Source organism: Coccinella septempunctata, chromosome 2 (genome assembly GCF_907165205.1).
Source record: "Coccinella septempunctata chromosome 2, icCocSept1.1, whole genome shotgun sequence".
NCBI classification, from domain to species: domain Eukaryota; kingdom Metazoa; phylum Arthropoda; class Insecta; order Coleoptera; family Coccinellidae; genus Coccinella; species Coccinella septempunctata.
Window position 1 is genome coordinate 53648624 of NC_058190.1, and position 27986 is coordinate 53676609.

The 27986-nt window shown below is 40.8% G+C and overlaps 1 protein-coding gene across 1 annotated transcript in view; it reads left to right on the forward strand.

Annotated features, from left to right (window-relative positions):
- Positions 1-27986, forward strand: part of LOC123307625 (membralin) — a 95758-nt gene that overhangs the window by 63124 nt on the left and 4648 nt on the right. The window contains exon 9 of the mRNA XM_044890011.1: positions 16240-16339. Within this exon, the coding sequence (XP_044745946.1) occupies positions 16240-16339 (100 nt within the window). The remainder of the gene's footprint in view (positions 1-16239; positions 16340-27986) is intronic.

A 27986-nucleotide genomic window follows, 5' to 3' on the forward strand; every position in this document is an offset into this window, starting at 1 on the left:
AATGAAGCGCCTCAAGGCAATTAATACAACCCGTCGATATGAATATCAACAAGCGTTACGATCTTCTTCTAGGTTTCGATCTCGAAAGGATTGAACCGGATCTCTTTTCATACTGGATGGCGCTCGAGTACTACTCTATAATACTCAGAAGCGCCTCCCAATATTTAAGCGTCTTAAGGCAATTCATACAGTAATTAGAATCAAATTCAAATGCATACCACTCGTTGATTAGAACCAGCCAATTTGTCATCGTCAGGACAACTAAATGGAGAACGTTCCACCGAAGAAGAGCGGATGCTGACCATGGTTTCGATCTCATTTGACCTCGAGGGAGCAACACAGCTCCTTCTTCGATGGAAAAACGTTTGGAATTGAGATTTAATAAGGGTCCATCAATTCCAAACGTTTTTCCATCGGAGAAGGAGCTGTGTTGCTCCCACGAGGTCAAATGTGACCGAAACCATCTGTTCTTTTTCGGTGGAACGTTCTCCATTTAGTTGTCCTGACGATGGCAAGTTGGCAAGTTCAATTTAGATCGTAACACTTGTTGATATTCATATCGACAGGTGGTATGTATCTGAATTTCATTCTTATAAGTATTTATTATTGTATCACTAGAATAGATAGATTATCCAAAGTTTATAATTGGAAATAATATACCAAATATCATTTATTTCATCCTAACGTAGCCGATATCGACCACGGACATTGAAACGGCGGTGGCGTCGGCGTCGGCAAGATTGATGTCGCAAGATTGAGAGATCCGTCTTCTAAGCGCGCGGGGGGAGGATTGATATAGACAAACAGCGATCAGGGATACGGAAACGATAATTGTAACGCATTGTTCCAGCCGCCGTGGGACGGGTCGCTGCATCTGTCTACGCTCGCCCCTCTTATTAATCGCGCGCCGCCACCGACAATCATGCAAATGCGGAGACCCGCTTTTCGACCCATTAGTTCCCGGCCTGACGCCCGACAATCGCTCTCTCTGCGAAGACGTCGGACGGACGCCGACGACGCCGCCTCCCACCACCACCCCCCGGACGCAATAACGGAGACGATCCGGAAAATTAATTACGGTATAAGATGGATGGGATCGGTACCGGTCCTGCGATCCCGTTGTTGCGTTTCCGGACGTGACGATTATCGGTGTATCGTTGCTCGGGGGTGGAAATGGCAGTTTTCTCGATTCCCGGTCGAGTTTTGTTGGGTTACTGTAGGAGTTTTCGTTACTGCCAAGCTCAGACATGATCTAGTGAGCTGAGAGATTCGTTTAGACCTCCTGTCCGTGTTCTGATGGAACTGGAAGTAGTTTGACTGCCGGTGTGCAAGCCCCTGAGGAGACGAAAAGTAGCGGAGAGCTAAAAACGTCCGAGAAAGACCTGTCCGAGTTCTCACGGCTCTGGAAGAGACTAGAAGTAACGCAAAACTGATTTCGTTCTTAGAACGTACGTATACGTTCGTGAACGAGTGAAATCGAAGTTACCGTTCGCTTAAATACAGATACTTGATGATGACTCAGTGGACATCTTTTTTCTTTTAATTTATTGCGTAACTCTGGTTCACTTTTTTGACCTCAAATTTCACACTGACACTTCTAATGAGTTATTGTTCGTTGCCACGGTAAAGCACTATTTTTTATGCATGGAACGGGTCTAAGCTAACTAGATATCAATACATCCTCGTATGTTCTTTCTAGTGATGCCCACGAGACTCTTCTCGTTCTTTGAGTTGTTCATTGAAAACCATGGGGATGTGCACAATGTGGAACAAAATAAAAACAATCTGACAGCAGCCAACATCACTTCCCAAAGCTGAGCTGATATAGCACAAATCTTGAACCATTCTCCGATGTTCTAACGGCAGAAGTCTGGCTGTGAAAGTTAGATAGTCAGTAAGTTCTCTGCTCCCTGATGGAAAGAATCTAACGGATTCACAACGAAAGCTTGAAGAGCAGTCCAGTTCTGATCTGGACCTCGTGAATTAGAAGAATCCGAACTGGCGAGAAAAACAGATCCCAGATTATTTGAGGCTAGCCCAAGGTGATGCATGAACCCCATAAGTTGAAGCACCTGATCCTCCATCATCAACCCAGAGGACTCGAATCTTTCCAGAAAAATTGTTTGGTTCTTCGAAACATCCTATTGCCTATCTCCTCGAGGCCGCAAAAACCAAAAATACCCCCACTCGTCCGTGTATGCGTGGGTGGGCGTGATCCCATTTCCGGATTTAGAAGAGGGCTCGTTATCGTATCATTCATACCGACGTGGCCTAATCACGGACCCTTCAACCTCTCGAAAACCGCGCAATCCGACACGGTGTGGCGTCTGATTATGAAACGCCGCACGACGACGCCGGGCGTCGCCGGAGCGTCGTCGACGTCGCTAATAATACGCGATCCATTCCTCTTAATCCATGTTTGCCAATTAGACATAATTCCGCCAAATTGTCCTCCATCTATCATTAGTTAATGACCATTGAATGGGGTCTAATTAGGGCCTCTACTGCAGTATATATCGGATTCCTGTTTGAACTAGTCCCGGGTCGGGGCCCGAAGGAAAAAAATTACGACGGTTTGAAGGGCGGAAGCGACGCCGGATCGGTCATTTTGCCCCGTTTGATTTGCGAGTGTTTGCCCGGTAAAGACGGCTCGACGAAAATATGCGATCGGAGTGGCCGCGACAGGGACGTATCTTTTTTTTAATATTCTCGTTAGCGTTTCGAGAAATTTGAAAAAATTCCTGTAGAGGCCATATATTTCGAAATGTTCAATAGTATTATTAGTTACGGTATTATTGATTTAGGTGGTGCTCATAAGAACTCGAACGTGAACTCATTTCAGAGCTTCCAAAACAGTGTTTTGATAAGTATACATAAGAAGATAAGTATACTGGAACAACTGTTCAGTTTGGAAATGAATAAATGGATATATATCCGTGGAAAACGAATTCCTAGTTGCTGATTACTTCAAACAACATGAGAAATCTGTACAGGGTGGGCAAAATTCGTTGTCTACTGAGGGGATCTCGAGAACTATAGCAGCTAGAAGAAAACGGATGACATATTCTCGAGCTCTTTTTTCATGACTAATCCAAATCTGGAAACAGAATCGGCCTATCGTTTTTAGATTTCGAGTTATAAACAAAAGTTGAGATTTTGACGATTCCGAAAAGTTCTCATAACTTTTTTGTCTTTGAAGTTACAGATCTGAAATTTGAAATTTTTTAGACACTTTCATACGAAAAATCTACTGACGAAAGATTTTTCTCCAATTCAATAATAACGAATTCAATAAAAGTTTGCATTTAAAGAAATTAAAGTTCACCTAATTATTAGAAATGAAAAATTATTTTGAGCTCATCAGTGGATTCTACGTAAAGAAGGGCCTGTAGAAGATTCAAGTTTCAGATTTGTAACTTATACTTCGTAGGAGGCTGCGGTTTTCACCATTCTTTGTTTCTCCGAAAATGAGCTCGGCAATGTGTCATCCGTTTTCTTCTATCTGTTATATTTTGCGAGATCCTCTCAGTAGACAACAAATTTTGCCAACCCTGTACAAGTGTTCAAAAATTCATCAGAAAACTCACACAGAATGGAAATTCAACGAGGGTCAGTTGAAAAGTTCATCGACTGAAATTTCGAAGGTTTATTTCCTGCGTTTTCTTTAGAATTTGACAGAGGGACTGTTAAGTTAGCGTTTCGAATTCTCAAAGAAACTGCCAAAATTTTCGGAAAAAAGTTCGTTCATATCGAAGTTCTTTCGATATAATAACACAAAAAGTCATATCTGAAATTCACTATAGGGGATGCTCTAAATCCAGACCTGTTTCAAGACAAACAAGTGATTACGATGGTTTTCTTTGGAGTGCCCATTATTTGACACTCTGTTCGAACAAATTGATAGGGAAATTTCTTCTGGTCATTCCTCGAATTGCATCGTCATATTTCAGTTGACATCCTTAGATGTAACTGTCAAAAAACTCACTTTCAAATGTTTCCTCCTAGGTATGTACAGGGTGGGCAAAATTCGTTGTCCACTGAGGGGATCTCGAGAACTATAGCGGATAGAAAAAAACAGATGACACATTTCCGAGCTCTTCTTCAGAGAAACAAAGAAAGGTGAAAACCGTAGACTCCTACGATTCTTCGGTTTTGAGTTATCAGCCAAAAATTTGACGATTTCGAGAAGTTTTCATAACTTTTTTTGTCTTTTATGTTACAGATCTAAAACTTGAACCTTTTCAGGCACTTTTATACGTAGAATATACTGACAGAAGATTTTTTTAATTCAAAAATAATAAATTCGATAAAAGTTTGCATTCAAAAAAAGGAAAGTTCGCCTTATGATTCGAAATGAACAAATTTTGAGCTCGTCAGTGGATTCTACGTAAAAAATATGAAGACTGAAACGGAAAAGAGTTGTCTGACATCCAAAAATCCCAAAGCAGTGATATGGTCTTCCCCAAATAACATATATTATCCATATTTGCAGGGTTTCAATCGTAAAGGAAACATCATTTTTTTTTCATACTGCAAGCCTTGAAGACTCAGCTACAAGGATCAAAATGAACCATTCTTTTGTTCACGATCGAGCAAAAATTTGAAATGGCCAATCAACTTGAGAGTTCCTCTGGAAAATATTACAGTAGAAACTGAGAATTACGTATGGAGACAGAATAAGGACCTTGAAAATTTCCATAGCCTCCTTGACAACGATTTTTTTTTCGAACGCAAGTGACGTGTTATGTATCTTCATGTAAAAGTCAAATAAAAATAGTTTGGGGTTGTCTTGGCCAAATGGTGGAAAAAATAAAGTGAAATTGATGGAAATATGAAGGATTTTAAAGGATAGTTCATCTAATGAGGAGGCTGTGTGGCTAGTTCGAATGGGAGCGTTTCGGTTCATTATTTTCAATGAAGCCTTCGTCTGGGTTATGCTGCAAGCAGATATGCGGGCGAAATCCAGGACGGCAACATAACCTCGTCCCAATTTTTCAGTTGCTCGCGACATACATCACGAGCGTATATCCGGGACGTAACAGCGTGCACCCGGTATTTTATCTTCCTCCCCTTCGCCGGTAACGCGAGATCCTGGCCTCAGGTAGCAGCGGCAGCGGCTCTAATCACGACCCTCCATAAGTTGCCTTTTCGTCGGGATACGAGCGCTCGTCGCCGAACACCGGAAAGAAAAAGCGAAATTGGCTTTCGACGCCGCCGTCGAAACGCCACCCTCGTGGGGTGTACTCATGTATCATATCTTGCCGTATACACGCCGAACCTTACGAATATCGTATAATGTTACTCTTGTTCCGTCTTTCTACGATTGGAATGATCGATATACTATATACTTCTCTTCGTCGTTTTCGATGAAGACTGATGCAGTCTGATGGTTTGTCTGCTGCTAAAGTCAAAAACTCATCAGTAGAGGTGGACACTGGCAAGTTGGGAAAAAAAGGGAAGACAGTTCACCCCCGATTGCGTTCTGCTTCCCCGAAGTTTCACACCAGCAGAGAAACTTACTAACAGTAGGGGTATAATACAAATTGAAACATAGCTCGTGTTGCAGTCCGTTTTATGAAGTCAAAAATGCATTGATTTCAGAACAAAATGAGTGAACAGACATTCAGAGTATTTTCCATCGTTGGCTCTTACTTTTTCCTAGTTCTCAGGCTATTTTCTTAATCCATCTCGAGAAAATGCCTCGTCTATTGATGCCGAAATACAGATATCGAACATTTTGTTTTGAATACCGTTAATCATTTCACTGACCTCTCCACAGAACTGGATTCGACGATCTGGATCATCGTCATTCGGTTCCTGAACCAATCTAACTCATAAGAGGATGAAATTTATGTTGTTTGATGATTCTCATGCTTGTTGTGCGTGAAACACCAGATAAATCCTAGTACTGAAGGTTGACTCCATTGCTGCATGACCTCAGTCAGCCACGTCCCTCGCTTCGTCTATTTTGAACACCGTTTTTTTGTTTCTGGCTGAACCAGTAGCGTCAAATTCTACAACAGCGGGCATACATTCTTTCCTGGATGTCGTTCGTTAAATGAGGCCGCTGTTTCGAGCAGAATCGTGATTTCTAAACAAACCAAAGAGTTAAGCTCACCTCCGTTAGGGGGAGAAGTTGTTCCACCTGGAATTTTCCACATTTTCATTTTAAAGTCGAAAAATTTTAAGTTTTCGTTGGATCACCCTGTTTGAGGCCTTTCAACCTATCAGTGTTCAGTTCATGAAGCACTGAATGTCTTGCTTTTGAATGGTGTTCTCTGTGATCAACTCGCAATCTAGGTCCATGACTCCATGCTAGCCCAATTCCTTCAGTTGAACGCTATGCTCGTTCAAAATCTGTTAATAGACTTTTCACACAAATAGGACGACCATTTCGGATTTCATCGAGTGGAACGTCTTCCAAAGACTACCCAAGAAGTTCATAGATATTCAGTCCTATCAAATGTAGTCATGGACATAGTGAAAAAGTATAGAAAATCTAGTCTCAAATGGACTCGCATAACTTGAGCATTCTCCTTCCAAATCAGTGAAATGTACGCCCTTCATTTTTTCAATAATCGAGTTCCACTTTTCCGAATGCCCGAAATTGAAAGCATTTCTCACAACGTTGATCACAAAAAGGCAGAATGATTAAATCGATTTTTACGAAATGATGATTCGTGCACGATCGCCCGTCCACTCATACACCCAATAACGGACTAGGAATTCAATAACGAACTGAATCAAAACACTCATAGCGCCGTATACGAGCACACAATTCGGCGTTGCAAAATAAATTATTCCGAATATGTGAAAAATTGTATTCGAACGGCTGTCCATTTTTTTAGGAATCCTTTGATTATTTGTACATCGTACACGCCGTCAACAAACTCGAACGTTTCATCATACACGAGTAGCTTTGCCGGGAATAATACACCTACAACTAATATCTGAGTGGGGGTTGGGGATGGCCAATTTGAAGAACACATCGACCTGAGAAGAGAGACTGTGTCTGGCACAATATCAACAAGAGTTACGATCTGAATCGAACTAGCCCATTTGCCATCGTCAGGACAACCGTTCCACCGAAAAAGAGCAGATACTGACCAAGGTTTCGGTCTCATTTGACCTCGTCAGAGCAACACAGCTTCTTCTCCGACAGAAAAACGTTCGGAATTGATGGACCCTTATTAAATCTCAATTCCAAACGTTTTTTCATTGGAGAAGAAGCTGTGTTGCTCTGACGAGGTCAAATGAGACCGAAACCATGGTCAGCTCTTTTTCGGTGGGACCTTCTCTATTTAGTTTGTAACATGGTTACCTCGGAGAAAAGTTATCTCGAGCGCCAGCTATTCTTTTCACTAGGAAGAATAGCAAACCTACCAGAGTAGCCGCTAGTCGGAGACAGAATTCGCTGTTATCTAGGGTGGTAGCGATAACAAAGTAGTCAAAATCAAATAATGTACTAGTTTATTCACACCTTCGGAAACTGATTATATGTACAACGGAAATATGTGTAGGTATGAAATATGATCGAATCGATAAGCAAACATACATTCGGGAAATTCTATCCGGTCACGAGCACTTTGCAAAGCTTATACCGGGTACAGTGAAAATCAAAGGTTGTTCAATAAAATGCGCCATCCAGAAGTGACGAAATGAATACTAAGGATGACCTCGCGAAGTGAAATGACTTGCTATACGGTATCGGAATGTAATTAATTGTATTTCTCCAATGAAAAGAAACACAACCAGGGCGGATCTATTCGAGACTTTTATTCGCTACCCCAAGGGCTAACGTTACATAACTGATAGCGAAGAAAAGGTCTATTTTCAGCGCAACTACGGGATTTCACTGACGACGAGCGGTATCTCTTATCCTCTACCCCAAGGGCTTACGCGCCATGACTGATAGAAAAGAAGAGATTTCGGATTCAACACTTATGACGCGGAACGCGAACAGGGGGGTTGACATTTACTCTGCCTATCGGAATGAATGTACTGAATATTTGAGAATTAAATATATTCAGAGGCGAAAATATGAAATGAAAGGAATGCACTAAAATGAACTCCAATTTTTCTCAGAAAACTGGAGATCATTACAAGTTGTCCTGACGATGGCAAATTGGCTAGTTCATTCAGATCGTAATAATTGTTGATATTCATATCAGAGGGTGTTATGCATCTGAATTTAATTCTTATTACTGTATTCATTACCTTAAGACTTTATCATTCCATCAGATTCAATTTTTTTCATTTTTGGAAGGCGACAAATCTGATAACTGCGAGAATTCCTGCGTCGGTCGTAATTTTCTTCCACAATCGAAAGTATCGATCGAATCGACGCATCGCACCCATCCCTGGTCGCGTACGCAGTGTTTTCCGCACCGAATTTCGATGTTTGTCCAACGGAGCGCCGATTATTCGGCCAATTTTTTTTTTCGCCGTTCGGTCGGCTAATGAAACACGATAATCAATGGGGTGTAGATTGGACGGTATTTCATTAAAGCTCGAATTTCATGTAATATCGCCCGGCGGCCAGGCCGCAGCGGTCCCTGCCGATTGACAATCGTTCGATTCCGGACCAACGGAAATATTATTTATTTCGTGCGAAGCGGTTTCAATTCGCGGTATACGGTATTTGTTCATATCTCGGGTATAATTATCGGTGGGCGAAATCGGTCACGGTTTCGATTACATCGCAGAAGGACGACTTCACGATACAGGATGTGGTTGTGCTGAAGATAGATAAAAAGTCCGAAACCGTTGAAGGTTCACTCTTATCTTTTCCTGGGAGTTCTACAGGCCAGCTACTCTTTATAGGGGAATTAGCAAACCTACCCTGATGGCTTCTAGCCGAAGTCAACCTCCACCTCTTTGCAACCTTCCTCGTTGACTCGAGCGCCAGCTACTCTGTAAAGAGAAACTAGCAAACCCGCCGCAATAAGAAACACAAGAGGCACTGTTATAAAATCAGTCAAGCGAAAATCACGTATGCCAAAATAAAAGGTAATAGAGGTGAAGCGTTTTTTTTAAATCGTAAAAACCGACTAATTGACGAGACATCCTTCACCTGCGAGGTGAAGATTTCGTAACACCCCTATACATTCCCCCATGTTTTACGCGATAGAAACAACGAAAGCATTTCGGCTTTCCCGCTGCCACCCCCGTTGTCTAATCTCGTTAAGACCGAGATAATCAACCGATAACGTAATCAATGTTTACGTTCGTCGATACGGGGCGATCGAGGGAGTCGAAGGGACAATCGCCATCCCCCTCTCAGCGGGACAGCCACCCCGCTGCGACCCCTTTATTCTTATCCGGGAACTGACATGCCACTTCGATTATCGGCAGCGGTGCGCTGGGCAGTAAACACGTAGCCGAACCCGCAGTCGATATCATGTACACTGAAAGCCAATTGTACACACATAAACTTAGTTTAATAACATAATTACCGCGAGAGGACGTGCCTGTGTCGGGCACTATGAGTGGGAAAAATTTCAGGCTCGATTTTCGATCGAGGTTAACAATGACGCTCTAGAGTTGGGCTTCTGCGTCGGTCAATGGAAGTATCATAGAATTTACGTATTGGCGAATCCAAAAATCTAGACGCCCTCTACCGACTGAATTACGAAACTACTTTGTCAGTACTGCAAAGTCAAAACAAGTTTTGTTCCTCATGTTTTTTCTTATCTCACGTTGTCCAACAAAGTATCATAATTGTTATTTCGAGAAGTTATATTGGGATTATTGTCTGGGTTTCTGAATAGAAATATTGATTCCGAAAAAATATTGGAAAAGGTATTTATAGCAGTGCTTCCAACTGGCAGGAGTTAGGTTAAACGATTTTTCTTTGCGAGAGTTTTCTGCTAAATTGAATTGACGATTTAGAAATACAATTTCAAAATTTTCATACATCCAAATGAATGCTTTTTCTCATCTGTAGAACGTGTTCCATAAGCCGAATCATATTTATGTCTCTTGAGATTTCAGTATGAGGAATACCTCTATATCATAACATGGAATTGAAATACTTTAAATAGAAACTTCACAAACTCAGTATATGCTATCTCGACATTATTAGCTAGGTTTAATTCAAGAAAGAATCTGTGAAATAATAGGATTTTGTGTCTAGGTACAGTGGATCACCAATATCATCGCTCGATTTTATTCCACAATTCATCCCTTTCAAATGAAGTAGGTATTTCCAAAGAATGTTGATCTTCCTTTACGAAACTAAATCAATCAATTCACTTCCGATATTTCCGATAAATATCTTGATTTACTAGAAAAACTCTGTTAGGCCGTACAAATCTCGAAAAGAGTACTGACAAACGTCAAAGTTTGTTTTCATTTCGCAGCGCCCTCAACGGTAATTGGATTCGCGAATAGTAATACGTTGACGTTTTGAAACTAGTCGTAGACAAGAGCAAGATCTACTGGGCTGTAAGTGATGTCTCGGGTAATATGAGTGGGCTTTTCACCGAGAACACCGGAAAAATTTCAGGCTCGATTTTCGATCGAGGTTAACAATGACGCTCTAGAGTTGGGCTTCTGCGTCGGTCAATTGGCTGTTTTCGAAGTACCATAGAATTTACGTGTAGAAATACGTTGACGTTTTGGAACTAGTCGTAGTAGCGTAGACAAGAGCAAGATCGGAGGAGGCATCACTGAATTTTTAACAGACGCAGTGTAACTGGAACCTCCTTCAAAATCTCCTGGGCTGTGAATGAAACACTAAAAACTAAAAGACTCATTTTACTCTCGCTTTCGTGGGATTGAAATCGCGTGCGAAAAATCACCCTTTTACCCATTCCTACGTGTCTCTGAGAATTAAGACCTCATCGGGATCATCGGTTCGATAGGGCAGAAACGGAAAATCCCACGTTTGGACAAAGCGGAATTTACGAGTTTCCAGATGAAAAAAAATACCGCCTGTCCCCATAAAAACGCTCGCGCGGCTATCCCTCTCTACGTCGAAAGCAATCAGAGCCGCACGTGATCCGGTCCGGAACTCGTGTTTGTCCATAAACATTATAACATAACTGGAGTATCATCTCGGACCTAATGAAGTGTGTGATGTTTGCACACTAGATGGAGCCGGTCGAGATTAGACGATACCTAGCGCGAACGGTCAACGAAAATCCCGGTCCGATGATGCACGGGCGTTTATTGAATTTTTTACGTCGTTCACGGCGATAGTGACTATAGCTGGATGACGGATACAGAACGTGAGGCGGAGTTTTAGCATGGAGGTTTTAATTTCGTCCACTCTATCTCATTTGGCAGTGTCCGAACGATTGAGGTGGATTTAGAAATGGTAATGGACACGCGAATGTATTCTTTCGCGATGTAGCTAATTGAAAGGACACATTCTGTATAGGGTTTATTGGGAATGAATGTGTTTCACCGGGTTTCACTTCTATTGTTGCTTCAGATAAACCACTTCATGAAGAAGAGATGTTGAAGCATGGCTTGGTGATTCCGATGGTTCTCTATTGTGTGTGTTATCTTAATAGATCATTTCATTATCGATGAATTCTTATGATTTCACTAAAAATCGTAAGTTCATCCTTGTTCATCTTTTTCAATCCTTTCAAGAAAGACAAGGTCTGTTCTGAGTTCCCAGTAGCTGTCTCGAAAATCACAGGAAATGCACTTGTCAGGAAAAGAGCTCAAACTCCTTTCATTGGCCCAGAACCTTCTCGTAGTATAGAAAATGTATCTACAAGATAGAGCTCCAGGAGAAGGACAAAATCGAAAGAGAATAGCGAGCGTGGTTTCGTGGTTAAAGCGTCGGCTTAGTATACTGCAAGGTACTAAGTTCGATCCTAGGCTTCTCAAGAACTCTTCTAGTCGATACGAATACTGGAAATCATTCACTGTTGAGTTAAAATCAACAGTGCTGTGCCTACGGTGGCTTAAGAACAAAGTAACAAGCCTACACAAAACACGACTGGTTCTCCGAACTCGTATAAAGCTCACAGAGCTTCTGAGTATACTGAAAAGGTACTGAGTTCGATCCCAGGCTCCTCAAGAACTTTTTAGTCGATACGCATACTGGACATCATTCACTGTTGGGTTAAAATTAACAGTGCTGCGCCTAAGGTGGCTTAAGGACACAGTAACAAGCCTACACAAAACACGACTGGTTCTCCGAACTCGTACAGAGCTCACTTAGCTTCTGAGTATACTGAAAAAGTACTGAGTTCGATCCCAGGCTTCTCAAGAACTTTTCTAGTCGATACGAATACTGGACGTCATTCACTGTTGGGTTAAAATTAACAGTGCTGTGCCTATGGTGACTTAAGGACACAGTAACAAGCCTACACAAAACACGACTGGTTCTCCGAACTCGTACAAAGCTCACAGAGCTTCTGAGTATACTGAAAAGGTACTGAGTTCGATCTCAGGCTTCTCAAGAACTTTTCTAGTCCATACGGATACTGGACATCGTTCACTAATGGGTTAAAATTAACAGTGCTGTGCCTAAGGTGGCTTAAGGACACAGTAACAAGCCTACACAAAACACGACTGGTTCTCCGAACTCGTACAAAGCTCGCAGAGTTTCTGAGTTTACTGAAAAGGTACTGAGTTCGATCCCAGGCTTCTCAAGAACTTTTCTAGTCCATACGGATACTGGACATCGTTCACTAATGGGTTAAAATTAACAGTGCTGTGCCTAAGGTGGCTTAAGGACACAGTAACAAGCCTACACAAAACACGACTGGTTCTCCGAACTCGTAAAAAGCTTACAGAGCTTCTGAGGAGTACTTCGGTACCTATGGAGAATCAGGATAATATAATGATATGATTACTCTGGAGGACATTGCAAGATTTAAGAAGTATCTCGATCTTGGCAAAAATATGCTACATCATCAGCACATTGTCGCACCAGAAGGCTTTTGATGATAATGAATTTGTCAGAAATGATGAGTGTAGATTCTGTGGGGAAGAGAGGAGAACTCCTGTTCACCTTATCATAGAGTGCTTCGCTATTGTGAGTCAACGCAAAGGATGCTCTGGGAGGTACAATAAGTTAGCCTCCTTGAACCCCTACCAGATACTGAAGTTCATTGGAGCCCGTGAGCTGTGATGAGAAAGAACAGCTCTGATGGAGAGGCACAACATACCGAAAGGTTGCATTGAACTGCAACCCCTTTTTTGTACTTGAACCTTTTGGTGCAATTTTTGGCTGTCTATCTATTTCAGATACATGCCAAAGGGTCATCGAGCTCATTTGGTTCGACTATACTAGACTGTTTTTTAGTGCTCTGACTCTGAAGCTGTATGTCTGATATTTTTGACGTACTAAGCAGCTGCAAACACTTGAAAGATAGAGACATACATGGTGCTCAAATAAATCCCACTAAAACTTTGCATCATTTAACATCGATCGACAACGATACAATGAACTCATTGTATTATCCGATACGGAAATGGAATTTGAAAACGCAGAATTCGCCTTGTTGTTAGATCACGAACAGTCGAGCAAAAACAAGCCATCTCCATTCTGGTTGATTCCATCCGTCGTCGTCCGGTGAGACATCAAAGAAGCTGCGGAGTCCACTTATCCGAAATATTCAAATGTAGACGCAGATTTCCGGGTATATCTCCGAAATAAGAAGATTACGGACGCGGTCGGGCCAAATCCGCGGACAATAACATCACCTTATTCAAGGTATGCAAATGGGGGACGCGGTCAAAGACGGCGTACACATTTTTCTACTTTGCCGAAGATAATACGCATCCGAGGAGATCGGACTGCGCGCGAGAAGAACACACAAAAGATCCGGGTAATGCCCGTCCGTACGGCACACAATCGTCGTCGTCGTGGGCGGATTATTTATTCGCATCAGGCGCACAGTTTCCAAGAAAACAGAGTTAAAAAGGCTCTTTATTTCGTAGTCGTAGCGGAAAATACGGTTACAAGGACCTGGGCCTCCCACGCTGGCCTGATTTCGTTGATACTTTACAGTTACACGTACGTACGTCGCCCTACGTCATTTACGAATCGTTAAAAATGACGGATACGTCAAGGCGCTCTCGTTTAAGTCGCGGTTAGATCAAATCTGACCTGATCTGGACTGCACTTCGCCCAAAAAAGTAGACGGATCATGTTTTTGATTTATCTAAGTCTATCGTGAGTTTTAAGAACGTTAGAAGTGTGTCTAAACGATTGTAAATTTATTTAATCAAGGACATCCTGAAAAAAAAGAATCCGCTGCTTATGTTGTGCAACTGGTTGCCATATTCGACGCTACTGGTTCAGTCGGAAACAAAAAGAGGATGCATGAAAGAATGGAGCGAGGGACGTGGCTGTCTTAGGTCATGTAGCAATGGCTACAAGACTTCAGAGACGCTTTAGTTGTCAACCTCTATAAGAACAAAGGCGATACGTCAAATTGCAACAATTACAGAGGCATATCGTTGCTTAGCGTGGCCGGCAAAATTCTCTCGAAGTTTATGGCTGATCGTCTGATTCTACCTGAATCGTCTGATTTCACCTGAATCCTAGTGTGGCTTTCGACCAAATCGAGGTACCGTGGACCTTATGTTCACACTGCGACTGCTGCAAGAGAAGGCCTGTGAACAACAATCAAGGATCTATACAGCCTACATCAATTTAAGTAAGACCTTAGATTCTGTGAATCGGAAAGCGCTATGGAAAATCATGGCCCGCTTTGAAGTACCCAAAAAATTCTTTGCCTTGTGTAAAAGCCTTCATACCAACAACACCGCTAGAATACAGCATAATGGCTCTACAACCGACCATTTATTAACCAACTCTGGAATAAAACAAGGCTGCGTGTTAGCGCCTTTACTGTTCAATATTTTCGCCATAGCTGTCTAGATAATTGCTGACATGAGTATGCCTGTAAGAGGTGTTGGAATGAGATTCAGATTTGATGGAGGCCTATTTAACCTGAAGCGCCTCAGAGCAAAAACCCGTTCAAAGTTTATCACGGAATATATGCAGACGACTGCGCACTTATCGCTAGCAGCCCAGAGGATCTACAGATAAAGCTGGACATCTATAAACATATATACGAAGCTTTAGGCCTCAGACTCGATATCGACAAAATCAAAATCCTGGTAAGTCCCCCAGAAAGCCTTCAAACACATATCAGCCTGGAGAATGAAACCCTAGAACAGGTCGAGCAGTTCAAATACTTGGGTAGCTTCATTAATACTAGGGCTAACCTAGACACGGAAATACACAACCGTATCAATTCGGCATCACGGGCATTCTGGAAGCTAAAGGACAGAGTGTTTCAAAATCACGACCTCAATCTGAAGACCAAGACAGCTGTTTACAAAGCAGTCGTCCTCCCAACGCTTCTTCACGGAAGCGTAAGCTGGACGCCCTACAGGCGACATATTAAACAGCTTGAACAAATGCAACAACGTCATCTAAGACAGATAATGCACATCAGATGGTTCCACAAAGTTTCGAATGCAGAAGTCTTGCAACGCGCGAGTTGTACAATAATTGAGTCTCAAGTAACGAGGGCCCGACTCAGATGGAGCGGCCACATTCTGAGGATGCAAGACACAAGACTCCCCAAAATAGCTCTGTATGGCGAATTGACAGAGGAAGCCCGGAAACCAGGAGGCCAGTATAAGCGGTTTAAGGATACACTACATCAATCCCTAAAATCAGTTAATGCCAATCATAACTGGGAACAGCTAGCATTGGACAGGTCACAGTGGAGGTCTATGGTGCACAGTTATAATGGAGACTCGAGAAGGATACAGCGGCGGCCAGATCTGGTTGGTGACTATCCATGCCGTGAGTGTGGAAGGATCTGTAGGTCACCGTTGGGTCTCTTCAGTCACATGAGGGCACACAGTCGCAATTAGCACTAAGAAACTGTTCGCACCTTTGTTTTTTTTTAATCTTTTTGTAGATTTATTCCCGGTAACAGGATACAGCAACGAATGAATTAATTAATGAGTAATGGATACGACCTTTAGTACTAGGAAAGTATATGTAGTTTCACAATCCTTCAATAACATAAATTCTTATAAAATACGATTGGTTCAGGAACCAAGTTCGATTCTGGGATTAATAAAAAGTTTTCAGGTCCAGGTGGTTCTCCAAACTCGGACGAGCTCTTTGAAATTAGCTGCTGAGGAGAACCACCTTGGTAGCTAGGACAATCAGGATAATGATACATTATATTCAAAATATCACAGTTAAACTTTAAACTCAACATGCTCTTCTCTTCCTTTCAGGTTCTTCTACCTTTACCAGTTCTCATTTTACGCCTACCACTACCGTTTCAACGGACAATACAGCAGCTTGGCCCTTATAACTTCATGGCTTTTCATACAGGTGAGTCACCGTCGTTTATACGGCAGTTAAACGGTAACGCCCGCTATATCCGCGGACGAAACCAACAGTTCTGCGTCCGAATTTTTATCGGCCATGATGGAATGAAGCTGGGCCGAGGTATTCGCAACGCATTCCATGCTCATTCCAGTTCATAAAAGACCGTGGAGCATTCTCTATTAGGATTTCATAGTTTCGGGAATGATATCGGTTTTTGTTTCCTGTTTTCCGAACGCACGCACCATTGGTTCCGATAGAATCGAAAACATATTTTTATCTAATCCGCTTAGCATCGCGATGGGCAACCGGATTTTATTCAAAATATTTCGATGCGCGTTGCGGACTTTCGCAAAAACCCGCGCTTTGATGTTGGAAATTCGATAAGCGGTGGATTTTTCGGGTTCTTGTAGCGCGCATAGCATTTGGATTCATTATATCCGATCACGAATCACTGATGATGGAGGGCAGAGCGGAAAATTCGTTCCCTGCCATATTTCTCCATAGTTTTGTTGGAGTAGGTATTGTCCAGCTTATAAATTTCATTTATTTATTAATTTATAATACCCGATTCGAACTTTACGACTATATGAGGATATCTAGTTAGCCTAGACCAGTTCCATGCATAAAAAAATATTACGTTACCATAGCAACGAACAATTACTCATCAGGAGTGTCTGTGTGAAGTTTTAGGTCACAAAAGTAAACCAGAGGTACACAATAAATTAAAAGAAAGAAGATGTCCACCGAAATTGTAAAAATCGAAAAATTTTAGTATCGAGCCATCATCAAGTACCTGATTTTAAAAGGGTTGAGAGATAAGCAGATGCACGAAGATATCCTTGATACCCTTGGTGATCAATGTCCTTCGTATGCGACCGTGAAAAATTGGACTGCAAGCTTCAAAAGAGGTAAAATTTGCATTGAAGATGATGACCGATCGGAAAGGCCAGTTTCTGTGTCAGTCCCCGAAAATATCGATGCAGTTCATGACATGATTTTATCAGACCGTCGAATTGGGCTAAAACGGATATCTGAAGCACTGAATATTTCATACGAACGCGTTCATCATATAGTTCGCGTCAATTTGGACATGAGAAAAATTGCTGCAAAATGGATCCCCAAATCTTTGAATGTTGGCCAAAAGCGTGCAAGGGTAGAAGCATCGCGTTCGATCTGTGCTCGATTTGAAAACGATGTAGACTTCTTGAACAGAATTGTTACTACGGATGAAACTTGGGTACATTTCTACGATCCAGAAACAAAGCAACAATAGATGGAATGGCGACACCCTGGTTCTCCAAGACCTGAGTAGTTTCGTGTCCGAAAATCTGCTGGAAAAATTCTTGCTTCAGTTTTTTGGGATTGCCATGGAGTAATCATGATTGATTTTTTGGATAAGGGTAGAACAATAACCGGAGATTACTATTCGACATTACTGACCACTCCACGGGAACAAATTGAAGAGAAAAGACGCGGAAAGCTATCCAAAGGTGTTTTGTTTTTGCAGGACATCGCCCCTGCACACAAATCTCATGTTGCCATGCAAAAAATTCGTTATTTAGGGTTCAAATTACTAGAACACCCCTCTTGTTCGCCAGATTTAACTCCTTCTGACTCTATCTCTTGCCTCAACTGAGAAAAAGTTTAAAAGGTCGTAAATTTTGTGCACACGAGGAGGTCATAAAAGCTGTGAAGGTCTGGTTTGCAGAGCAAGAAGAAACATTTTTTTTTAGAGGTCTAGAGACGTTGCAGGTTCGCTGTAATAAATGTATCCATTAAGAGGAGAATATGTTGAGTAATAAAATATTTTGACATTGAAATTTTGTTTGCTTCTATAGTAGGCTAAGAATTTTTCAATATATCCTCGTAATAGGTCTTGAAGTCCACCTCCCGTAAAATCTACAGTCATGACGGCTAATGCTGTCTTAAGCCGGGTTCAGGCTATGTAACAAAACATTTTATTAACAAAGTTATACAACAAATGTGTTATACAACTTAACTTGTTATAAAATAGCAGAGACATCCAGACTTTGTAACAAAATAAAACTAAACAAAAGTGCTCATCTGGAAGCAGTGGCATCAGTAGTATTGAAAATGTCCTCAAACGTAGAGGATGCCATTTTGGCAGCAGCAACTTGCGTGATTTTATGTAGACGACGGGTGAAATCTAAACGGAGATTTTGGGTACGGCTATCGTTGAGAGCTGGAGGAACATATAGTGGAACAACTCTTTTGAAGGATCTAGCAGTGGATGACATAGACCCATTGACAGGGGACATTAAATGTGATGGTAGTTTTAAAAATGGATGACAAGTTCTGATTTCGAATACCTGATGGCTGGCTGGCTCTGCAGTAAATGTTTAATGACACAAGTGTGGACAAGTTGCGGCGTGTTATATAACAAAGTTATATTACTTTCTTTTATCTTTACAGACACCCAATGGATAACATAAAATTTGCTATAGAGTCATTCGGGGTAACTGAGCGCAGTGGGTAAGTGTGCACAGTGCGTATATTTCGACTATGCAATGTATGAAAGAGGGAATCATTTGGGTGAAGCAAGGGCGCAGAATCGCCATATTAGTTTTTCATAGGAGTGCGCTGTGCCACGTTTCTTTAACTTTTTATTTGGAATCAATCAAATTCACTAGTTTTCTTGTTTATTTTTAGCATCTTTGCATATTCTGCCAGGTCCAAGTTCAGAGTCCCTCAGTGTTAAACAATATTTTATTCGATCATGGGCATATTAATCTGAACATATAATAAAAAATTCAAGGTTCTCTTAGCTGCTCAACTCTATAAGAACGTCAATTCAAATTTTGGCCTACCGGGGAAAGTGTGCGCGGGTAAGTGTGCGCATAGATTCATTATATGGGCATTAGTTCAGTGAGGAATAAATTATGACATTGTTGATTTTCTTGGTTGAGACTCGATCAATATTGTCCTATTTGTTCAAAAAAATATGAAGAGCCACCAACAGTGGAATGTATCAAGTGTTGTGTTCACCAAGAATTGTGGCACGAACAATAATGCACTGCTTGTGAACAGGCGCTTCTGTATTGACAATAAATAGCATTTCTCTAATATTGTAACATTTTGATGACATTATTTTGTAACTTGTTTTATTGTGTGGTTCACTAAGCACTGCGTTCACTAACCCCGTGAGGGTGCGTACACATACCCGCAATACGGGGCATATGAACGCACTCCGACTTTCTCTATTAAATTGTTTTTTGCGGAAAGAAAACGTTTTTGTTTGTTGGCTTTTTGATGTTTTTTTATAGATTAGAAAATTCTCTATCTTATGAATATGTTTTAATTTTCTTAGCTTCAACATTTGAAACAAGGTATGGCTTGAAAGGCAAAAGTGCGCACAGTTGCCCCGAATGACTCTATAGCAAGAAAAATGTTGTATAACATTGTGTTAAATAACTTTTTCATTGGAATTTCTCCAACATGTTATGTAACTATGCTATATAACATGTTTTGTTACATAGTCTGGACCCGGCTTTAATGTTGTCCCCAACTTTGAGATTATTCATACTGAGGGAAGAAATATCAGATTAACAGCGTGATATTGAACTACTGTCATCAGATACTTGTTCGAGGTCTTTAAGGTGTTGAAATTTCCATTTGGAATTCCCCTAACCGTCCCCACTTGAAGTCCTATGTTAGTTCTACTCGTTTTGAAGGATTCCACCGGAATTTTCGGTGTTGACTATTAATTCGTCAGGATTTCGGGCAAATTCTCTCGGCATCTCCTCGAGAGTCCTCCTCGTGACCTCCGCGTAACTAATTTCGGCGCGCTACGGTCCGAACGAAAATCCATCAGGGCGCCTAAACACAGACAGGACTGTCCCTGATCTTATTAAGTCGCGAGATGGGAAAATATTGCGAGGTAGTATCGCCGCCCTTGGATCGTGCCGCCGCCGTCTCTCCGAAATCGTTCTCGAGATCCTCCGGGGACCTAGCGCGGAATTGGGTTTTCCGGTTCTCCTCCGTCCCTCCCGACGGTGACCGTAAGACGTTCGCCGACACGGCGTGAAGGAAAAAAAAAGACGCGGCCGAAACGGTCAAAGGGATGGACCGGTCGGGATTGCGAAACGTTTCAGCGCATAAATTAGCGGTAATTGAGTATCGGCGTCGCTCTGGGGGTGGATTAGAGAGGCGAACTCGCTTACACGATCAGAAACTGTCAAGTTTCATTTACGACCCTGTATGTAATCCAAGAAGAGATGACAGGTTTTGAGGTCTGATTATGAAGAAAACCAATTATGTATAGGCCGACGTTTCGTTCATTTTTATAAACATCCTCAGGGCACTAGAAAAAGTAACAGAGAGCTTCGTGTTATGACTCAACCGAAATAAGAAATTTGCAGGCAAAATTACAAGGACAATAATTTAACAAATGGACTAACAGTATTACAAAAACAATTAAAAAATTTAAAAAAACGACGTTAAAATCAGATAAATTTATGTCAAGTGAGTTGGTTCATTGTTGTATTACTGCAGCGTATTTTTTGACAAGGAAAATCATATAGTATTGTAAGTAATTTATTTGTGCTTTATTGTTATTTTACCTTTTATACACCTCATATTTTGTTGACTTGTATATAAATAATTTTTTATTCAATTTTAACGTCGTTTTTTCAAATTTTTTAATTGTTTTTGTAATACTGTTAGTCCATTTGTTAAATTATTGTCCTTGTAATTTTGCCTGCAAATTTCTTATTTCAGTTGAGTCATAACACGAAGCTCTCTGTTACTTTTTCTAGTGCCCTGAGGATATTTATAAAAATAAACGAAACGTCGGCCTATACATAATTGTTTTTCTTCATAATCAGACCTCAAAACCTGTCATCTCTTCTTGGATCAGAAACTGTGGTTGGAGTCGGCGAGGTCGATGAAAAAACCGCTGAAGGTGCATTCTGGAAGCTAAAGGTCAGAGTGTTTCAAAATTACGACCTCAATCTGAAGACCAAGACAGCTGTTTACAAAGCAGTGGTCCTCCCAACGCTTCTTTACGGAAGCGAAAGCTGGACGCCCTACAGGCGACATATTGAACAGCTTGAACAAACGCAACAACGTCATCTAAGACAGATAATGCTCATCAGATGGTTCCACAAAGTTTCGATGGACTCAGATGGAGCGGCCACATCCTGAGGATGCAAGACACAAGACTCCCCAAAATAGCTCTATATGGCGAATTCACTGAGGGAGCCCGGAAACCAGGAGGCCAGTATAAGCGGTTTAAGGATACACTACTCAATCCCTAAAATCAGTTAATGCCAATCATAACTGGGAACAACTAGCGTTAGACAGGTCACAGTGGAGGTCTTTGATACACAGTTATAATGGAGAATCGAGAAGGATACAGCGGCGGCCAGATCTGGTTGGTGACTATCCATGCCCGGAATGTGGTAGGATCTGTAGGTCACGCTTGGGTCTCTACAGTCACAGGAGGGCACACAGTCGCAATTAGCCCTGAAAAATTATAAGTCTGTTCGCACTTTTTTTTCCTTTCTTTTTCTTTTCTTATTGTTTTTTTCCTTTTTTCGTCTTTTTGTAGATTCATTCCCGGCAACGGGATACAGCAATGATGACAATGAAGGTGTGAGACTAGTGGTACACTTGCGATAGTCTCGTCTCGAAAACTAGACGAGACCAGGTGGGACAGTAGTCTCGTAGGCTAGGAATATACTGCCTCATGGCAGTTGAGAAATTTCGGGCCCATTATTTCACCAATTTTTTCAAATATGAGAAACCACTTCCACCAAGGATATAATCTGAAATTAGACGCAACTGGCGTCAATTACTCTGATTAGGTTCGGTTAATGTGGAGTGTCTCTGTGTTTCGTGATTTCTCTACCCACCTTACTTCACTTCGTAAATAAAGCAGTTGTCAATGTTAGAAATAGTTTGTTCAAATTGGTCCCGAATGCTTTTCCACTTATAGTTGGGGAGCCGAAGAAGGAAATTCGGGATTTACTCGAGCGTGTCAGATTAATATAAGGGGACATACCTTGGACCCTGTAGAGTACCTCTACCAAAAATTAGACCCGCATATAGGGGGAATTGTCTAGGACAGCCTGTTAGAATAGTAATAAAAAAACGATCATTGTACATACTCGAGCGTGTCAGATTAAGATATATGTGCTTAATTACATGTTGAAAAGTATATATTCTCTTAATCTGATGATTTAAGCGTGTCGAAAATGTGTGGGAGGGCGCCAAAGTTGCAAAAAAAAAACGTCACGTGTACATTCCCGAGCGCGGTGGCGTTTTTTCTTATTTTGAAGCTAATGGTTCAAGAATAACGGAAAAAATATAATCTGACAGTTTAAGCAAGCCGAAACAATAAAAATTGGCTATAAAGGTCACAAAAATCAGTTTTTTTGAATTATCTCCTTCCCTGGGCTTCAAATCTTTTTCGCATTCATTATAAAAGTTGTAGAGCATAACATCTTCTACAAATTGTGTCCCAAGCAATGTTTTCTACGTTCAAACGTTTTTGAGATATATGGCGATTAATGCGAGGTGTTTGGCGATACATGCTGAAAATTCACTCGTTGGAAAATAGTACATTCTAAGGTTCAGTCACAGACAACACTGAAATTTTCGTGACTAATTTCGAAATTGTCATCATAGAAATACCTTACCATTCTGACAATTGTAGATTAGACTGGGATTCTACATTGACCTTGCCCTTTCGCATGTATGGCTAAGCTTCTCACCCTTATCGCCCTCCAACTCCAGAACGGTTAAGAGTATGTAAAATTGCTTCAGACGAAAGTTGTGTAGAATTTTATTATCTACAACTTTCATAATGATTAAAAAAACGATTAGAGGTACAGGGAGGGAAATATTCCAAAAAAGGGATTTTTATCTTCTTCAAAGTGTCAGATTAAGAAAACCCCCCCTGATTAGTGTCAGATTAATGGGTCAACACGTCTACAACACCCACATTAACCATCTGTATGAAAATCTGACACGCTCGAGTATGTACAAGTAACGATTTTTTTTTTACATTTTCAAAGGACCGCTGTGACCTTGCGTCACGTCCAAATTGTCAGTCCCTTGAAGAGTAGCTTCCTTTGGGTCCAATTAACATATCCTCCAAAAATCTGACACGTTGTAAAAATTTTTTTTTTATCATTTTCAACTCTTCCGTACGGCCAGTCCCACCGCGCAAACTGTCAGATGAGCATGAATTCATTATCACACGTAGAGCATATATACAGTATTTCAATCTGACACGCTCGAGTATGTACAGGGTGGGCAAATTTCGATGTTTTAGCACTACAGCTTTTAAACTAGTGGAGATAGACAAAATCTGATACCCCATTCTCGGTCTCTTTTTCTGAGAAACTAACAAGAGTAGTAGTCATTTTTGTCCACCTTCTTTTGTTTTCGAGTTATAAGCGAAAAGTGGAAAAATGGCGATTTCGAAATAAATTTATATCTCCGCTAATACTGATGATAGAGCTCTGAAATTAAAACATTATACAGGCACTTTTTTAAGTAGAAACCAGTGGCGTGCTTGCCTTTTTAGCAGGATTTTTAATTACGAAGCTATGACCCAAAGTTATGTTTTTTTAAATGGGAACACCAGATTTCTGCGCAATTTTCTGAAGGCTTAATTCTTACTGATTTCAAAAATATATAACATCATATGGTTTGTATTAATATAAATAATAAAAAATGGTCAATAACCTTTTTTCTCAATATTTCTATGGTTTCAACTTTTGATGAGAATAGAAAAATGTAGCATCTTATGATTACCACAGTCTCCTACTATCCTTTCATTTCTATGCTTCTTACTCAATTTCTCCAAGATTCAAATTTTGTGAAAATTGGTAAAGAGCATAGAAAGAATGACATTGCCGGAAGGAGACTGCTTTTGTTATAGGAAGCTCTATTTTTTTGTGCTCGTCAAAAGTTGAAACCATAGAAATATTGAGAAAAAAAGGTTATTGACCATTTTTTATTATTTATATTAATACAAACCATATGGTGTTATATATTTTTGAAATCAGGAAGAATCAAGCTTTCAGAAAATTGCATAGAAATCTAGTGTTCCCATTTAAAAAAACATAACTTTGGGTCATAGCTTCGAAATTGAAAATCCTCCTGAAAAGGCAAGCACGCCACTGGATTCTACTTAAAAAAGTGCCTGTATAATGTTTTAATTTTAGAGCTCTATCATCAGTATTAGCGGAGATATAAATTTATTTCGAAATCGCCATTTTTCCACTTTTCGCTTATAACTCGAAAACAAAAGAAGGTGGACAAAAATGACTACTACTCTTGTTAGTTTCTAAGAAAAAGACACCGAGAATGGGGTATCATATTTTGTCTATCTCCACTGGTTTAAAAGCTGTAGTGCTAAAACATCGAAATTTGCCCACCCTGTACACCTGACTATTTTTTTTTTACATTTTTGAGACCCTGCAGATGATTTCCCCACCGCCAAAAGTGCATACATCATAGAACTTTTTTTCCTTTCTTCATTCTAATCTTCACTGGGTCTACACGACGCTCGAGTGAATCCCAATATAGCATCGTCGGCTCCCCAACTATTACTTTTTATCTCAGATCTGGAATCTAATAAATGTAGCCTACGCTAATGTAATACAGGGTCTTCATAAATGATGACAACATTTTACTGAGCTTTGAAATCTTCTTTCTCTAACTTTTTATAAAAATTTCCAACTTGGCTGGCGATCTCTGGAAGAATATAAAAAAATGTATGGAATAAAATACAAACAACAACGTTTTCTCGACCAATTTCGATACAATACACCCGATGGTGAGGGAACAGGACCCCCGATCAGAATAATCGATAGCAGCATCTTCAAATGAGCTCAACGTCACCATCTGAGTAAAATATCGTAATAATTCCGTCTTTTTCATGGTCTCGACATCGATTGCCTCTCATAAGTCGATTCCACTTCGCTCAGACAGGTGAAAATCCGAACGTCATAATGTAATCCGAAATACGAACATCCTCTCCGAAACTTTTCACCCACTTGTAGTCGTTTGTCGGTTAATTAAAGGCTTGCTGCCATCCCCCGAGACGAACGGGGATGTAGACCCCGAAAATCGGAGGGAAAGTTATCGGTGAAGAAAAAAAAAAGTCGGAAGTAGGAACACGATACAAAGACCGAGAAGTAGTGGGTACTATAAAAGTCGCGACTCGAATATACGAGCGCTAACGCTAATGATGTCTCATCTGCTTTTTTCGCCGCCTTGTCGATGATGGATCCACGTTAGGGTCAATTTTTAATAAGGCGCAATTTTCAGATTTCGATCCCGACGGGAAACTTTTATACGGGAAAACTTGTTCCCTCGAATTTATGCGCGACGTCGACTCGATAAGGGATTTCTACGTGTTACTCACAAATGGGTTTTTTGAGGTGTTAATCCTGGAGGTAAACGAATTGATTGACATTCAGTCAAATGATAACATCGATGTTAATTGATATCGAACAAATATTAGTAGTTGTTGTAGCGTACATTTCCTTCTTTCGTTCACAATCATAAAATGATAGTGGGGCTGCTGCGTCGGTCAATCGCCTGTTTTCGAAGTACCATAGAATTTGCGTTGATGTTTGGAACTTGTCAGGAGCGTAGACAAGAGCAAGGTCGGAGGGGCATTGCTCAATTCTAACAACTGCCCTTTTTTATATGGTTCTGGTTAAAGAAGTTCCACGCGTGTTAAATATAGAGTATCTTTAAAAGTGCTGCCTTTCCCCCATGTGGTTCTTTCGGCCACATTTAAAATTTCTATAATATCTCCCAAGTTTTAGGTTTTTCATATATAATCCATTCACTTTTATTTCAGCAGTCGGTTGGCCATGGAAATTTGACACATTTCACTCTGTATAGTACGAAAATGTGGGGTTATGATGCTTGTCAAAACATTTTTGGGTTTTAAATCAACGCTATGTTGCTCGTTCTACGTTGAAGTTTTTGTTAATACGTATTTTATCACAATGTCGAATCTCTTCGGAAAATATGTGACGAACATAATTGAAGTTTATACAAACCGATTGGAGGCATACCAAATCCAGTTATTGGTATGGAATATACAAAAGATCAATATAATTTCATAATATGCACTAGCTTGAGGAGAGTTAATGTTCGTTATCTTCTTTGGCTAAAGTTTGAATACGTTACATTAGTTGTAGATTTCAAAAATATTAACCCGAAGATGAAATGCATATGATGCAGTGGTTGGGACTGGGTATCTCCCGAAGGAATTAACAGATAATTACAAGAATGTTAAATTCTTCAACAAAAATCATCTTGCATCAATATAAGTAAATATAATGTAGAAACTGGCTTTCCTGATCGGTCATCATCTTCAAAGAAAAATTTACCTCTTTTAAAGCTTGCAGTCCAACACTTCACGGTCGCATACGAAGGACATTGATCACCAAGGGTATTAAGCATATCTTCGTAAATCTGCTTACCTCTTAACCCTTTTAAATACAGGTACTTGATGATGGCTTGATATTTCAATTTCTTCTTTCTTTTAATTCATTGCTTAACTCTGGTTTACTTTTTTGACCTCAAACTTCACACTGACACGTCTAACGAGTTATTGTTCGTTGCTTTGGTAACGCAATATTTTTTTTTATGCATGGAACTGGTCTAGGCTAACTAGATATCAATACATCCTCGTATACTTCCTATTTCTCTCCACAAGGCTTACGTTTCTTCCCTTCCTTCAGACAGAAATGTCGAAGTGAATTTCTTAAAAATTGATGTATATGTATGAAAGTATCCCTCACGAGTGAAGAATTACCCTCAATTTGTAAACATGGCAATCAGAAATCCAAAGTGAGGTGAAGATATTTTCTCGAACAGAGAATATAAGGAGGTCCAAATGACAACCAATCAAATCCTCTAAATTTTGTTACTTTTCCTGCAAATTGAAATGGTCGAATGCGAACCTCTTTTTGTCGATCCGGTCCTTAGCCGAAATACCCCACTTCCTACCTAGGAAACACAGCCTCCCTTCCGTCGTCAACCCCCAGACGCAGAGGACCTGAAGGGTTTCTGGAAGTAGCTCCATAATATAACTGTTAAAAAAAGCAACTGGATATCGTGTGCAGTTGTCGTATCCAGGTTGGCGAATTACAAGCCCCGCAGGAGGCTTTTCTCGAAAGGGGAGGAGGTCGGGAGCGAGAGGGGAGCGGAGAGCAGAAAAGCGACATTGTTTTTCACCCACATGCCGAGGCACATCTTGCCGTTTCGACGGGGAGGGGAGAGAGAGGCTCATGAAAAAGTCGCATGTCTTTAGAAAATGGAAACGTCAGCTTACGTAAACAATTCCCCTTTTATAATGGACCGTTAATAGATACACAATACGCTGCCGTTTCCAGGGATGAATCCAGCTCGGCCGTCAGCCAATTATTTACGGATGCGAGGAGGAATGTCGAGAATAGACTCGGAAAGGATCGCGAGATACCGGTCGAGCATCTCCTAGAGTTCCTCATCGGGCGAGATGGATAAATCACACAAGACGCAACTTTTACTCCCTTCTGAATGCTTCGAGTGCTCGATTTGAAAACTATGTAGACTTCTTAAACCGAATTGTTACTATGGATGAGACTTGGGTACATTTCTACGATCCAGAAATAAA